General features: G+C 54.3%; 6 protein-coding genes across 6 annotated transcripts; 4 read left to right on the plus strand and 2 right to left on the minus strand.

The window, feature by feature from the left end:
• Positions 1–859: 859 nt before the first annotated feature.
• BO86DRAFT_374674 (translation initiation factor 4B) lies at positions 860–2,818 on the plus strand (the record flags this gene model as incomplete). The annotated part of the gene is made up of 7 exons (XM_025670445.1): positions 860–863; positions 969–1,025; positions 1,087–1,131; positions 1,196–1,198; positions 1,264–1,344; positions 1,409–1,699; positions 1,752–2,818. 7 exons carry the CDS (start codon positions 860–862, stop codon positions 2,816–2,818), a joined length of 1,548 nt encoding a protein of 515 aa, XP_025533590.1.
• Positions 2,819–3,905: 1,087 nt separating this feature from the next.
• On the plus strand, positions 3,906–6,352 carry BO86DRAFT_351749 (MFS transporter). The gene is made up of 8 exons (XM_025669444.1): positions 3,906–4,375; positions 4,457–4,477; positions 4,542–4,599; positions 4,660–4,719; positions 4,787–5,072; positions 5,137–5,509; positions 5,567–5,669; positions 5,721–6,352. Exons 1-8 carry the CDS (start codon positions 4,280–4,282, stop codon positions 6,167–6,169), a joined length of 1,446 nt encoding a protein of 481 aa, XP_025533591.1. The 5' UTR covers positions 3,906–4,279; the 3' UTR covers positions 6,170–6,352.
• A 484-nt stretch (positions 6,353–6,836) lies between these two features.
• On the plus strand, positions 6,837–7,909 carry BO86DRAFT_300133 (uncharacterized protein; the record flags this gene model as incomplete). The annotated part of the gene is made up of 2 exons (XM_025667445.1): positions 6,837–7,529; positions 7,580–7,909. Coding segments are annotated over 2 exons (1,023 nt in total), but the record flags the coding sequence as incomplete, so codon positions are not given.
• Positions 7,910–8,163: 254 nt separating this feature from the next.
• On the plus strand, positions 8,164–10,185 carry BO86DRAFT_384758 (pseudouridine synthase family protein). Its single transcript, XM_025670954.1, has 2 exons — positions 8,164–8,577; positions 8,671–10,185. Exons 1-2 carry the CDS (start codon positions 8,335–8,337, stop codon positions 10,129–10,131), a joined length of 1,704 nt encoding a protein of 567 aa, XP_025533593.1. The 5' UTR covers positions 8,164–8,334; the 3' UTR covers positions 10,132–10,185.
• A 335-nt stretch (positions 10,186–10,520) lies between these two features.
• BO86DRAFT_444589 (60S ribosomal eL32 domain-containing protein) lies at positions 10,521–13,633 on the minus strand. The gene is made up of 10 exons (XM_025676392.1): positions 13,544–13,633; positions 13,462–13,487; positions 13,216–13,394; positions 12,860–13,143; positions 12,362–12,795; positions 11,933–11,972; positions 11,347–11,471; positions 11,156–11,277; positions 10,917–11,082; positions 10,521–10,784 (listed from the first exon to the last, which is right to left on the minus strand). Exons 1-9 carry the CDS (start codon positions 13,572–13,574, stop codon positions 10,974–10,976), a joined length of 1,350 nt encoding a protein of 449 aa, XP_025533594.1. The 5' UTR covers positions 13,575–13,633; the 3' UTR covers positions 10,521–10,784; positions 10,917–10,973.
• A 485-nt stretch (positions 13,634–14,118) lies between these two features.
• BO86DRAFT_300144 (uncharacterized protein) lies at positions 14,119–14,974 on the minus strand (the record flags this gene model as incomplete). The annotated part of the gene is made up of 2 exons (XM_025667446.1): positions 14,119–14,684; positions 14,758–14,974. 2 exons carry the CDS (start codon positions 14,972–14,974, stop codon positions 14,119–14,121), a joined length of 783 nt encoding a protein of 260 aa, XP_025533595.1.
• Positions 14,975–15,684: the final 710 nt, after the last annotated feature.

The raw sequence follows: 15,684 nt of genomic DNA on the forward strand, positions 1-15,684 counted from the left end.
GGATAATGGGGCCAGAAGCTGTAACACACACTTATGAAGAATGGCAAGAATGCAAAGAAGCCTTGCCTAATTCTCTTGGTCGGTGAAAGCTGAATAGTCTAATAGAAGTCTGGCTCCATGCAGTAGTGTTGCGGGTGTGTCCGCAGAGAAGAATTGTGTCAACAAGAAGAATAATTCAGGGCAGCATGGTTCAGGAATATTACAGGTGATGTTTCATATCCCTGCGACAGAAGTCACTGGATTGTCTACATGTCAAATCTGCCGGCTAATATGAGCAGTGAAGATGCGCTTGGCCGGGATCAGGCTTGAGGAAGAGGGTAAGAAGTGAAGAATGAAAGACCCCCACAGCAGATGACTTAAAGTATTCGAACCTGTAAGAAGAATTGGCAAAACATGATTCAAAGAAAAGAAAGAATAAAAAACAAAAAAGAAAGTCAAGACTACCAACTCAAGTGGAGAGATTCTCACAGTCTCTCCGCAAAAAGAGGGGTGGGTTGGGAAAGACTGGAAGGGGAAAAAAGCCCTCGGGAAGCTGGACTGGGACTTTACTTGGTTGGGTCGAGCGCCAGCAGGCCCAAAAGCCGCACCAACACTTTTTGGAGGCTGACTTTTTTAGTGTCATCACTAAAAATTATCCTCACGGATAAACCTACTTTCCCCCTCTGTTCTTCAACTGCGGAGCTTCCTTGCATCCCAACCCACCCATCGTTCATCGTCCTTTGAACGTCATCCTCCGCATTCTCTCAAGACTTCTACTTTGGAAGTCTTCTTTACCCCCATCTAACTCACACCTTCAACCCCCGAGACGCGCACAGGAACTTCCCTTGGCGCGTTTCCCCGATTCTGAACAACCGCAATCATGGGTTCGTTTGCAACCCCTCTCTGTGGCCCTGCGCGCTGTCGCATCCCACACCTCTCTACCCCTCAAAGATAGTCCCTGTTTACTGATGGATCCTTCATTTGTTCAGCGCCCGGAAAGCAGAAAGCCCAGAAGATGTCGCTAGGCAACTTCTTGGCTGATGAGTGTAAGTCCGTCGAGATGTCCCCATTACCCCCGCGGGGATGAACATGACTGATGACGACTAGCCCTCGGCTCTTGGGCCGATGAGATGGACGACATGCCTTTGCCTGGTAAGTGTTTCTTATTCCTGGAAATAGTCCTAACGATCTTCGCTAATCGTACGATGATTGATAGCCGGTACGTGGTTTTTGGAGCGCGCCCTCAAGTCTCGTCATTTTGGCATCATTCTAATCATCAGCCAGCCCCTTCCTCGACCAGCTTCGGAGGCGACCGCCGCCCCATGGGACTTTCCTCTTCTTCCGGCTTCGGTAATGGATTTGGTGGTATGGCATCTCCGCTACAAAACGAGTTTGAGGGATTTCCTAGGCTGACATAATTTGATGAAAGAACGCGAGCGTGGTGGTTACGCCGTCCGAGAGCCCCTCCCTCTTCCTACCCAGCCTCCGTATACCGCCCACGTCGGTAACCTGTCCTTCGATGCGGCTTCTGCCGATATTTCCGATCTCTTTGCCGAATGCGGTGTGACCAACGTCCGTGTTGTGGAGGACAAGTTGACCAAGGCCCCCAAGGGATTCGGATACGTCGAGTTTGAGACCGTCGATGGTCTGAAGAAGGCTCTCGACCTCTCTGGCGCTACTCTTCAGGGAAGAGCCATCCGTGTCAGCATTGCTGAGCCTCGTAGGTGTTGCTGCTCTTTGATCCTGTTACAACTGGCTGACAACCGCTTTAGCCAAGGAGCGCGATGTCAAGGAATTTGACTGGACCCGCAAGGGCCCTCTTCCGGATGCTCCCCAGCGCCGCGTCCCTGAACGCTCCAACTTCGAACGCTCCAACTTTGGACGCAACATGGATAACATGTCTGATGCAGGCAGCGAGCGCGGTGGTAACAACCGTCGCAGCAACTTCGAAAGCGACGGCAAGTTCCGCGATTTCAACAACTGGGAGCGCAAGGGCCCTCTGTCCCCTCCCGCCCCCGTGAGAGAAGGTCGCCCTCGCAGCAACGAAGGTCCTGGTTTCAGACGCAGCTCCCCTGCCTGGGGTGAGGGCCGCTCCCACGAGGGACCCTCTCATGAGGGACGCTCTCAGGATGGCTCTCGTCCTCCTCGCCGCGAATTCCAAGAACGTCAAGAACGCACGCCCACCGCTGCCGACCTCGACAACGCGTGGCGTTCCAGAATGCGCCCCGACCAGCCCAAGGAGGCTAGCAACCCCCCTTCGCCTGCTGCCGCTCCCGCCGCTCCCGCCGCTCCTAGCCGCCCCAAGTTGAACCTTCAGAAACGGACTGTAACTGAGTCTTCGTCTCCGGCTGCCGGCGGCGAGTCTAAGGCCAGCATCTTCGGTGGAGCTAAGCCCATCGACACCGCTGCCCGCGAGAAGGAGGTTGAGGAGCGTCGCCAACTTGCCATCCGCCAGAAGAAGGAGGCTGACGAGAAGGCCAAGGCTGAGAAGGGCGAGAAGCAGCGCGCCTCCAAGGAGCAGGGCAAGACCGACAAGCCAGTCTCCACGGCTGACCCCAACGGCAGAGACGTTACCGACACTCCTCAGGGTGGCAAGAACTTCGATATCCTCCGGCAGGCCGGTGAGGAAGAGGGTGGCGAGAAGGCTGATCAGGATCAGGGCGAGGAAACGGCTGCTAAGGGCGCTGAGGCTGCTACCGATGCGGCTGCCAGCAAGACCAACGGCAGCTGGCGGAGCGCCCCCGCTGAGGCCCAGGCTGGAGCCGACGAGGAGGGCTGGAGCACGGTTGGCTCGGGGAGACAGCGCAACAACCGCCGCGGTGGCCGTACGTTCGCATAGATTCATCGATACCCCAGAGCTGTTCATCACTTGACCAAAATATCGCGCTACTACCACCAGAGCGTCCCAGCTCGCGGCACTGGATCCCTGCCGTGGCCTGGACCCAACAGCAATTCTCCGTGTGCTCTCTTCGAATAGCCGGATTGATTTTGGTTATGTCGGTGGCTAATTTGTTTTGATGACCCGTTGTCTTCACGTCTTTGACCTTTGACCATTCTCCCCTTCTTTGCCCCCTTCCCGATTGTCTGTTCCGGCTAGGCCCACGATCAGGATCTAGTTATTGCTCTCAGTCAAGCATGTCGAAAAGTTTCCTTTTCCCCCTTTTTCCAGTTTTTCTTCGGTTTTCCTCTGAGCTAGCTATTCCCATGTACGTGGACGAACTGTTATACACCAATGATCATGATGGCTGATGTGAAGGAAGTGAATGTATACGTTAACTGTTTCTGAATCATGGCTTCTCTCTCCTAATTCATTCTTGCAACATCGATCGCTCTTTCGTTACTGACGAACATTTTACGCTTCTCCTTTCTGTACCGTGTGTTCGGGGTCCAGGAACGGCGTGTGGAGTCAGTCCTGTTCTTTTGCTTCGATGAATCCATGACCCTAATTTGACGATACGAGCAAACAAGTTTGATAGCATGGCAAAGAGATGGTGACAGTGGAGAGCCGTTAATTGACATGCATACTGGTGATTGATTTCCTGAGCACTGGACCAGAATTGTTATCCAACCTGGCCACCAAGCTATCAACATGTGCCACTGTCCCATCGCGTTCGTGTCAGCGAATTTGTCCACGTATGTTTCTGCCCTCTTCGAAGTTGGACATAAGTCATTTGCGTGAGATTAGTGCAATAGTGCGATTATAGAATGATCTAGTCAAGTTCATTTATCACGGGACATAGGCTACCTTAGATAGTTATCAGATACCGTAGTGTACTGTACACACACTATCTCGGCAGGGGCCACCAACGAGCGGTCACGATGATAGAGATAAGAAGAAAGACGATAATCAACTACCTAGCAGTTTTAGTTAAGTTACCTCCTGCACACACCAGTAGGCTGGGACAATAGACTCTGCGGATCTCAGCCAATATGCCAATCAATCCCGACAACTCATGCGCTGACGATGCAGCTCTGCGAAATTTTACCTAGTCGAGTTTAGAGGCAGAGGGAGAAAAGGGCAAATCAGTCCCCATTTCCTTTCCTTTCCCCACAACCGCCTATAGTTAACTGACTGACTTGTCAGCTCAGCCCACCCTTTTGCTATGCTTTTGCTTTTGCTTTGCTTCTTCGAAGAAACCCCTCCTCGTCTGTTCCCTCGCCGATGTCGCTGCGCTATTTAAACTCCTTAAGACGGCCTTGGGCCATAAGGTGCGACTCGGGTACTTCTTCGTGTCGTTGACCCTTCTTCCACTATATACGATCATACTTATCGCCCTCCCCCGTCGGCGGAACAATCGACATGACAGCGACAGACCGCGATTGCCCACCATGGAAGCTGGCTTTTCGCTCTTCCAAGACCTTTGTGACTTGGGTGGTGGCCATTGCTTGTTTTACGGTGAGTGAGGGGAAAGATATGACTGTTGTCGCTTTACTTGTGTCCTGAACATGATGCTAATTGCCGTTTCACTGCACGCAGGACGTATTCATCTATGGCATGGTGCGGTTCTCCAGTGATGAACGCTGGTGACGAGTTATATCTGACTGGAGCGAACATTCGCTAGATCGTGCCCATATTACCGATTGTCTTGAAAACGCGAGTCTCTGTGCCGGATGATGATCGTACGTTTGCTTTGCCATAGCTGTACTAGCTGACAACCCCACTGACACAAAACCTCACAGTACAGAAATGGATGTCGATCATGCTTGCTGCATTTGGGGGCGGTATATTCTTTGGTTCTCGTGAGTGACAGCTTGCATGCCTACGCCAATTGGTATGCTCGGAGAATAGGTCCTGACCAGTCACAAGCCATCTTCGGGTACTTCGCGGATAGGAGCTCATCGCGCCAGCTTCCGTTCATGATCGGCCTGTTCGCCCTCGGCGGGACGACCGTGGTGTTCTGGTTCGCGAGGTCGTTGTCGTCGCTGGTGATCGCGCGGGCTCTGCAAGGTTTGTCGGCAGCTGTGGTGTGGACTGTCGGCATGGCGCTTGTTGTGGACACGGTGGGCAAGGACCAAGTCGGGGCGGCCATGGGATATGTCTCTATGGCTTTGACAGTTGGGACGGTGTTTGGCCCATTCATTGGTGGGATCATGTACGTTCGCGCATTCATGCTGTCAGGACTGGAGGAAGATGGTCGCTAACGAGAATCCATGCAGGCTCTCACGAGTTGGGTACCATTCGGTGTTCCTGCTGGCAATCGCTTTGATCGTGGCGGATGTCAGTCTTCGTCTGGTCATGATCGAGCAGAAGACGGCCGCGAGGTGGCTTCAGTCAAAGACAGAAGAATCCAGTGGTTTGCTGGGTAAGAGCATCGGATACGGCGCTCTCAGTGAACAAGATAGTTCAAGCTCGCTGTGTCCACCTGATGATGTGCTCGTCGAACCGCCGGTCGAGGATGGCAGTGAGCCCGACTCGAGTGGAAAAGAGACGTCTGTACCGGGTATTGTTCGGCTGATATGCTCTGGGAAATTGATGGTTGTGCTAATGGCGACCGTTGTCGATGCCGTCTTGTACTCCTCGTTCGATACGGTCCGTGATTATTGCAGTACCCTTGCACCTTCTCGCAGCAACTGATCGTGATTCCAGGTCCTGCCACTCTATGTCATGAAGACATTCGACTGGGGCCCGATGGGAATCGGCTTGTGCTTCCTGCCCTTGTTCGCACCGTCCTTCGCGTCCCCTTGGATTGGTACGTCTATCCACTTCTAAAGCCCAGCTTCAACTGACCTTGAGTTCATAGGCGACGCCGTCGACCGCCTCGGAGCCTTACAAATCGCGTTCCTTGGCTTTTTACTCGACTGTCCAACCTTTCTCCTTTTCCAGTTCGTCACTGAGAACACGGTCCAGCACCAGTTTCTGCTAGTGGTCTTCCTCTTTCTGGCTGGAGCCGCGTCAACCCTACAGATGGTCTCGTTGATGGTTGAGGTGGGGCGAGTCACGGAGCGATATGAGCGGGAATATCCAGGCATTTTCGGCCACCAGGGAGGCACTGCGCAAGCATACGGGCTGTTTAATGTGGCATGGTCCGGTGGGCAGGTGCTTGGGCCTCTGATGGCGGGTCTTCTGGTTGATCAGGCTGGGTGGGCGACCATGGTGTCGACGTTTGGAGTGCTGAGTGGAGCGATTGCAGTGGTAATTGCGCTCTCGGATCGAAAGGTAATGAGAGGGCTATGCGGAAGAAGAAGCTGAGGGATGGGACTCGATGATACATATAGATGAGACTGTGTGTCATGATTACGGAGATGATCAGATTTCTGGGGTTCTGGTCCGCGTCAGATTCCGGACTCTGTCGATGACATTGCGAGTGTGTTAGGAGTGAGTGAGAAAATAGTGACTTACGTGGAGTTGCTAGGTTAGATTCTGTCACTTGTGTGTTGCTTGTAAATGATATAAATCCATGATCTTATTAGCTCCTTCCTCCTCAACTCCCAACTTTTCATCACCTTCTTCCTCTAAGCTGTGACTATCCCTTTCCCTCAAACCGGTCATCATATTTGCAGAGCAACCCCGGTTTTGAATTACCTCTCAGATCCCCAGTCCTTGGTTTCTCGCATGAGATCCTATTTGGGTGCAGTTTACTTTCATTACTGTCAGCTACCCCATCAACTTGTTGTCATCCTACACCCCGCCTCAACTTCCAAAGGATGAGTTCTCCCTCAGCTTCTCAGCCTGCTCCTACTCCCTCGACTCCCCACGGGGATGTCAACGACGCTTCACAGGAAAGCAACCCCTTTCCAGCATCTGCCGGTGAATTGAGTACACGCAACTTGTCCCGGGTTGTAAGCATGCAACACTCAGATTCTCTTTCCCCGGAGGCTATAAGTTCACTGCTGACAGATGATGAAACCAGACAACTCCGAATAAATGGATATATCCACGCCCGGATACAGTGTCCAAGCTCGCCGACGCGGTGGATTCCTACGATCGTGTTCTCGTGCGTGGCACCCCGGCCACCGGGAAAACGACCCTGCGCGAATTGCTACATAACTACTATCTCGACCACCATCGCACCGTGTATTGGCTCCCTTCATGGGCCCCAATGAAATCCCGGGGCAGATCCCCTTGGAGGCAGTTCAGCCGGCGCCTACGGCGACTATATCCTGAATTTGATGAAACATGGGCATCTGTTCCTCGAAAGACAGTGATTCTGATCGACGAGGCCCAAGGTTCATACCACGACGCGATCTTCTGGAATACCGTCATCAAGGACCATAGTTTCGGGCTTTGCCCCGCAAGCATCAAGATCTGCCTTTTCGCACACTACGGAGACCCTGTGACCGCCGTGGAATGGACCGATGAATATTGTCCGGCGAGGTGGAATGGCGAGATGCACGTTACACTGACACCTCAGCCTGGCAGGTTTTCGCCTTGTTCGCCAGATATCGGCTTGTTGTACACCGAGTCTGAATTTCGTGAAGTTGTAACACATCTGACAGCGGTCAAGTTCGATGACAAGTTTGCAGTTGATGACACGGCTATGGATTACTTGTATAAATTGACAAGTGCGCATCCCGGGGTGGTGACAGCTGTGGTTGAGGTTCTTTACACGGTACGTTTCATTCAGGTGTATGCTGGCTTATGCAACTGACCCGAGTTCAGGAGCATCGCGATCTCATCAAACAAGGAAAGATCCATACAATCACAATGGACCATGCGCTGGAAGTCTTGAAGGATAAGGGTCAATTCTTCAGGTCTCTCATGCAGTATGCGGCTGGTCGCTCGTTTCCTGACCACCACGATAGCACATTCACATCTAAAGTTGTTGATGTATTGGGCCAGATCTTAGCCAAGGGAAGCATACGGTTTGATATCAAGGATGTGGCAATGCGGACGTGCTACGAGCGTGGCTGGGCTCACCGGAGTTCGGGGTTGGAATGGGATGAGGATGAGAATGTTCTTGTCCTGCCGTCGCACGTGCACGAAATGTAAGTTCGTCTGCGTTGAATGTCTTGGCTATATCGAACTAATTCTCTCTTAGGTGGGTTGAATGGTATATGCGGGAGGGTTGGTCGCCAGGGGCAGGTAGTGCTTGAGATAGCAGTAGTGGTTCAGACAGCTACTCCGTAGTAAATAATGTTAATTCCGATTCTTAATCAATAAAGTTGCTTGCTTGCTTGCCTTTCCCCGCACCACCAAAACATTTCCCGCGGGACTTTAATTTTTTTTTTCTCTGCCATTTTTCGCCGCCGTAAAGCTTAGACTACTTGTCTATCTCTTTCATCGCAAAACCCCACACACACTACTCGCCCTCCTCTCTTCTTCATTTCTGTCATTCCCGCCAGTCGTCGACCTTGGCTCCCTCACCCCGCGTCTTTGCACACCTGCTGCGACGAGGCCTAATCCCGACGTCCAGTATGGCCGTTGTCCCCGTCGACACGACCTTGCAAGTGCCGCCTCCGGACCCGGTCCAGGAACCCCCAGAGGTGGCCGTGACCCCCTGCGACCCCTGGCCGGCTCCATACTACTTCGAAGGCGGACTGCGCCGCGTCAAGCCCTATCACTACACCTACAACACCTACTGCAAGGAACGCTGGCGCGGGCGGGAGTTGCTGGACATCTTCCTGTCGGAGTTCCGCGATCGACCGGCCGAATACTACGTACGGTGACCCGTTCTTCCTTCCCCAAGCACTTCCCCTCCAATCCCCTTTCAATTCTTCTCATCCAACTAACATAATCTCGCCCGGTGACAGAAAAAAGCCCTCGAAACCGGCCTCGTCTGCGTCAACGGCAAACCGGGTACGCCGCACACGGTCGTCAAGAACGGCGAGATCATCTCGCACACGCTGCACCGGCACGAGCCGCCGGTGACGGGCAAGGCGATCGGGATCATCCACGAGGACGACGACCTGATCGTCATCGACAAGCCGGCCGGCGTGCCCGTGCACTCCGCGGGGCGGTACCACTACAACTCGGTGCTGGAGATCCTGCGGTCCCAGCGGCACCCGGACTGGGTGCCGCGGCCCTGCAACCGCCTCGACCGGCTGACCTCCGGCGTCATGTTCCTGGGGAAGCACCCCAAGGCGGCGGAGATGATGTGCGAGAAGCTCAAGGCGCGGACCTTACAAAAGGAGTACGTGGCGCGCGTGAAGGGACGGTTCCCGGACGGGGTCGTCGTGTGCGACCAGCCGATCATGTCGGTCAGTCCGAAGGTCGGGCTGAATCGCGTGCGCGCCACGGGGAAGGAGGCCAAGACCAAGTTCCGGCGGTTGGCGTATGTTCCCCCTTCTGCGGCCGCGGGAGCAGCTGCACCGGTTGATGCGGGAGGGCAAAGGGAGGGGGAGGGGAGGGTCGCGACGCCGCCGCCGATCTACGCCAACGAGGAGGAAGGCTACAGCATCGTGCACTGCCTCCCCCTCACGGGCCGCACGCATCAGATCCGCGTGCACCTGCAGTTCCTGGGCCATCCGATCTCCAACGACCCGATCTACTCGAATCGGAAAGTCTTCGGTCCGGACCTCGGGAAGAACGAGACCTCCGACGAGCGCGACCAGGAGCTGATCGCCCGCCTGTCGAACATGGGCAAGACCGAGACCGTTGCCGAGGGTACCACCACTACCACTACATCCTCCAAAAACGACAGCGAGAACAGCTACCGCACCCATCTCACGGCCGCGCCGCTCGTGCCGCCCGGCACCGACGCCGCGGTCGTCGAGGAGATCATGTCCCGCGAGCACGAGGCCGCCGTCGAGCGCTACCACAAGCGCAAGGGCGAGCGGCTGTCCGGCGAGCGCTGCCCCGTCTGCGACACCGAGCTGTACACGGACCCCAGCCCCGAGGAGCTGGGCATCTTCCTGCACGCCGCCGCGTACGCCGACAAGGGCGCCGACGGCTGGAAGTACACCAGCCAGATGCCCAGCTGGGGCCTGCCGCCCGCCGGCGTGGCCGGCCCCCGCGCGATGCCGGACTGGGTCGATGTCCCCGAGGCCGAGGAGATCGTGATCGGGTATGGCACGGTGCCGGAGCTCGGCGGCGATGGCGAGGGTACTGAGGCCGACAGGAGAGGAGGGATCCCGGCGCTGGTCCAGGGGGTCGGGTTGGTGGATATCTCGGCGGAGAGGCAGGCGCATGAAGCTGCTGCTAATGCTGCTGCTGTCGCTGCTGCCGCCGCTGCCCACGCGGAGACGGCAGCTGAAGCGCAAGCCACCGCATAGATTCTTTTTGGTGTTGGCACATAGAACCGCGATGATATCACAATAGAATTTCAGCCTATTTTCTTCTCGTCTACTCCCTCACATCAAGCAACTGCATTCCTTGCATTACTGTCAAGTCACTCACTCCAGCATCAACACCTAGACCTAGACCTAGACCTAGAACATCTAAACCCCGACTACATGGCTGGCCCTACAACATCCCATCACCACAAGGGTAATACCACCAGAGACAAAACACTACACGGACCCTACATGTGTACACCCAAGCCCCGAAAAGAAGCTCACCCATCTTTACAAAAAAGAAGACAAAGATTCCCAGACCAGCAGCACCAGCCAAGCCACGCGCATCGCATTGACCTATCTTTAACATCTTCAAATCGCTCTGCATCAAGCCAAGCCAAGCCAAGCCAAGCCCCCCATACTTCGAAAAGAAAACAAACCACCATCCAGGTTCCCTGAATAGAGGTAAACGACAAGCACAGCCCACCGTCCGTCCCCATTCAGGAACGCATATATCATCACTTCATGTCAAAAGAAAAAAAAAGTCCCCAGATGATACCCGCGATACCCGGACAATGCTCGCTTTTTTCCCTTTTTGGATTTTTTAAAGAAGAAATATTCATGGAGATGATATTGGTATTGGTATTCATGGTCTTTTGTTCCTCGTTCATTGTGTAAGTGTTTGTTTTTTTTAATTGCGGACATAAGGCGGAGGCGGGAGGTAGATGGGTTGGTTGAGAGGTAGAAAGGGGGCAAAAGGTAGGCAGGTTTGGGAAAGTCTTTACATTATCATTCCATAAATAGGTTCTCTTCTTTTTTGCTTTATAGTAAAAAAAATCCATTTAAGCCTCAGTGGTGACACGGCCCTTGGGGTTGGTGACCTTGACGCCGAGAGCCTTGGCCTTGGCAATGATGTCGACACGCTTGCGGGAAGAGACGGCGGAGGCGATCCTGTGGGGTTTCGTTAGACTTTGGTCTTGCGGCCGGGTGTAGAGACTGCAATGAAGAGAGGCAGGAAACGTACTCAGCAGCGTAGGTGCGGTTGTGCATGAGAAGAAGCTCGACATCCTTGGGGTTGTGGACGAGGAAAGCCTTGTGGCCGGAGGGCATCATGTGCTTGGTCTTCTTGTTGCTTCCGTAACCAATCTATTGATGGGCCTTGTTAGTCTGACGATGCCCGGAAAAATGCCAAGGGACCCGGAGAAAGCGACGTACCGAGGGCATGGGGATGTTGCCCTTGAAGCGTCTACGGACGCGGTTGTCGATACCCTTGGGCTTGCGCCATGACTCCGGCACGCACTTGAAGCGGTCGGACTGGTGGCGGAAGAAACGCTTGGTGCCTGTAGAACGGGAAATTGTCAACGAAAGATGTCCCCTTTGGGAGTGATGTGGTTCGGTGGGTTCGTCCGCGGGGAGGTAGCTCAGGTTCGAGTTTTCCGGGTGATCAGTCCTTCGAAGCCAGTGATGATTTGCGTGTGCGGGTTTTGCATATTGCTCGAAACTATCGTATCAACTTGTCGGTGCACTCGAAAACAAAGTCGGTCGTCCGAATCGCTCATTTTCATCCAGAATCGGATCCTCTTTCGCTCATGTTTCATAACCGTTCGTATCCAGGTCATCCTCCTCGTTCTCATTCTCGCGCGCTTGTTGTTCTCCCGTGTTACCGACACAATTGCTGGCTGGCTACCAAGGACCGATCGACAGACGACTGAAAAAAAAAAACTCGACTGGCTCCGACTCCCGGCAGGATGATATATCTTTCATGGTGGGTGAGGATATGAGGACAAGGTGCAAAACGTACGCTTCTTGACGATGGGGACGTGCTTCTTTGCGAGGACCATCTTGAACAATCCCAAGTCAGTATGAAGTGAGGCCACGGGCAATCGTTCAACACATACCTTGTCGTCTTCTCGCGGGCTGGCGCTGGGAGTTGTCGTAGGGGTCGAAATTCGGTCTCGAGATTTCGCGCTTCAGGTTTGGCCGCCCGAGCAAGACTCGCCCTAGTGGCTTCGCTAAGCGAGACTAACCTCTTCCGTGCGTTAGGGCTTGCCCCGCGTGCCCTTGACCGCCGCCGGCTGGATCGGGTTAGACCCGACCAGTACCTAACTATTGTCATGCACATGACTAAGCTTTTTCCTGACCTTATGCATCTCTACTGTTGCTTAACTATAATCTATTGCAGTCGTAGCTCAACCCGCGCCCCATTGCTCGTGAAAATCCCCTCCATCACCTCTAAATCCGCCAGCGCCTGTTCCGGCCGCAACAGCGCCTGCACCGCACCATCCCGAATCGATGCCGCGAACCCAGCCACCTCGTGGTTCACTCCGCGGCCCTCAAACGGCACCTCGAAGTCCTCCCCGTTGACCGTGACCCGGTCGAAATTCAGCGTCACCGCACCCTGCGCGCAGTCGAATTCGAATACAAAGTCGTTGAACGCCGACCCATACGACATGGTGATGGCGCCCGAGGCGCCGGACTTCGTCTGCGCCACGGCGTCCACGGTGTCCACGGGCGCCAGATACTCCTGCAGGAGACTCGACTGCGCGGACACGGAGGCCAGCGCCTCCTGCTCGCCGAGAATCAGTCGCAGGCCCGCGACGAGGTGGATGCCGCCGTCCAGGACGAATCCGCCCTGGTGGGCGGGGGTCCGCCGCCACTCCGTCTCTGGATAGTGACATCGTCAGCCTGTCCATAATCTGATCCTACGTAGAAACCGAGCGATCCTTACTGTAGTACTTGAAGTCGGTCTTGATCAGACTGCGCACGCTCACGCGGAAGTTCTTCACGCCGCCCAATCTGCGGACCTCTTCGGCGGTCCGGATAAACTTGGCCAGGTAGCGGTAGTTCTCCGCGACGGCCCAGAGGGTCTTGCTGGTGTCGATGTTGGCCGTGTACCACTGCAACAACTCCTGGGCGGTGGCCAGGTCCTTGGCAATGGGCTTCTCGGACAGGACGTGTTTCCCGGCGGAAAGAGCCTGCTTGATGTACTCGGGTTGGGCGAGAATCGGCAACCTGCGCGGGCGTTCGATTAGCTTGTCGATACTTTGCAAGTAAGTGCCGTATGCTTCTAGGTCGAGCACTCACGCGATGATGACAGCTTGCACGTCCTCCCGAGCTAGGAGGTCCGCGTAGCTTCTGCCGGCGCCGGCATCCTCCGAGTATAGATCTACGCCCTCGACTCCAGAGGCGAGGTTCTGTGCGGACTGGAGGGAGCGGGAATAAATTGCCTTGAGCGCGAAATCGGGCGAGGCGCGGGCTACGGGCTGCAGGTTGCGACATCAGCTGGGAGCTCGAATCGCTTCACTGAAGAAGGAATTATGGATCTCGTACCAAGTGCTCTTCCCGGGCAAAGATGCCTTGTGTACTCCGTCAGTCGATGCGAAAGGAGTATAGCAGAATGTGTATCACCTACCACTACCAATAATAGCAACTCCGATAGACATTTTGGACGCGAGACTTCTTAAAACCTGAAAATATGAACCTTGGAAGAAATGACGATAGCAGAGCAGGATGGAGATCAGTCGGTAGCCACGGGGAGACCCTGAAGTGGGTCTGCAACCAGACTAATTCCTGGCATCCCGCCGCGGGGTTCCTTCAACTGGATGATGCCATTTGAGAGTCATAAGAAAGAGTATTATGAGGAGGTATAACCTCCAGAAAGCCAATAGAGTACATAGATTAACAAAATAATGCAGTCGCTTTATGCAAGGATACCAGTGTATAAACAAAACGCCTGTCACCAGAACACGATGCAGAATCGTCACTCATAAGCAGGGTGACCCATTGACCCATCAGGTCGTATCGCATGTCAAACTCGAAAGGGCAGACCAAGTAACCAAGCGCCAACAAAAATGTCAAAAGAGGGGTATGGGTATAAGACTGGGAGTAATAATTCGAAAGCATGGACGGGGGACCAGAACAAGACCGGCACAGAAAGGGGGTATAATCCGGACAGTGCACAATCCCACATATGCATCCTTCGAATCGCTAGCCAACCATAGCTCGGATCCGTTCGACTCTTTCCATCGCTTTTTCTAGGCGCTCAAGACGGGTCCTCTTCTCGACATCCCGGCGCTCCAGTACCGCCACCCGCTCCTCGAGTCTCGCTCTTGCCTTGCGCTCCTGCGCGACCATCTCATTCGCCTGGCTGAATAGTTGCGCCGTCAATTCCTCCAACTCAGTGCTGGCTTGCGACAATTGTGTTTCGGCGGCCTTGCGCAGGCTCTGTTCCCGGTTGAGCGCGTTCTGTAGTTCCAACGTTTCCTCGTAGCTGGCGATCGGCGGTGGAGAGATTATGGGCTGGGGCTGGATTGCGCTCGGGGCGCCGGGTCGGCGGGAGGGCAGCAGGGAGGTCAGCGTGGATAAGCGCCCGCTATCTTGGCCATGTGACTTCGGAGAGGTCTGCGACGAGGGAGGCGACATCGACAGGTCTGTTATTCGGTTGAATTGGTTCGACGAGGTGGACGATATAGAGGAGCCATTTCGCGAACTCTGTGCGGTGGATTGAGCGCGGAGGCGACGGATTTCTTCTTCATATTCGGCCATTCTCTCGGCTATTGATTTGAACGCAGGCTGGGTTAGCGGAGACAAGCCCATTGCAGGTAGTTGCGATGCAAGTTTCCATACCCATCTGTGTCGCCTGGACGTTGAGAAACTCAAGTTGCCCTTCTAACTCTTTCACGCGATGTTGTGCTTGATCAATTGGTTGGCTTTCCGAAGAGAATCGGTCATACCCACAGGTCGGGCAAGAAGTCTTGCCTGGCATCATTCCGGCGTGTGTCATAGTGGGCAGGGTACCGACCAGCATGGTAGACGCCAGAGCGGTGGTCGTCGTAGCCGACATATTCGTAAAGCATGAGAGGGTGGCCGATAAGGACGAGATATGAACCGCAACTTCAGGAGACAGATCGTGGAAACGAAGTTGCGGAAATGAAAGGACGCTGAACCGTGTCGCAGGAGGCGGAAGTTTGGACTTGGGGGGTCGGCGTGAAACCTAGCGGTGGGAGAAGATGGAACACAGAACACGAGTATAAATAGAGAACAGAAGACGGCGAGAAGAGGAAAACGCCAAGCAGGAGAAAGACCGATCAAGAGGGGGCAAAGGAGTGACTTGGTTGGGTAAACTCAGTCGGTAGGGGGAGAGGAAAGAGAGGTCGGAGGAGCAAGAAACGATGAGAACTAAGAATAACAACAGTAGCAGCACGGAGTACATACACTCCGTATGGAAGGGTTTGCGGGAAGCGGTGGGGAGGGGAGGAGAGAACTGGAACCGTTGACTGCAGGTGGATATTTAGGTGTCAATAGTCGTGTTTATTGTATGCAAAGGCTCCTCAATGTCTTGAAGGTTGTGAAGGTCCTGAATAATAGCATGAATGGGGTTGTCACTCCAAAATACCACAGTGTCATTGACTGTCGTCATTCTTCCATGCTGTGCCTGGACTCCTCTCTGTCTGGTCTGCTTACTCCATTCCATTGTTTTATGACCAGCGATCAACACTTTTAAAACAACACGTGTGGATCGAGGGGGGGAAATTAGTGTGGTTAGTCTCCGTT

This window comes from Aspergillus japonicus (genome assembly GCF_003184785.1).
Source record: "Aspergillus japonicus CBS 114.51 unplaced genomic scaffold BO86scaffold_1, whole genome shotgun sequence".
In the NCBI taxonomy this organism is placed as follows: Eukaryota; Fungi; Ascomycota; class Eurotiomycetes; order Eurotiales; family Aspergillaceae; genus Aspergillus; species Aspergillus japonicus.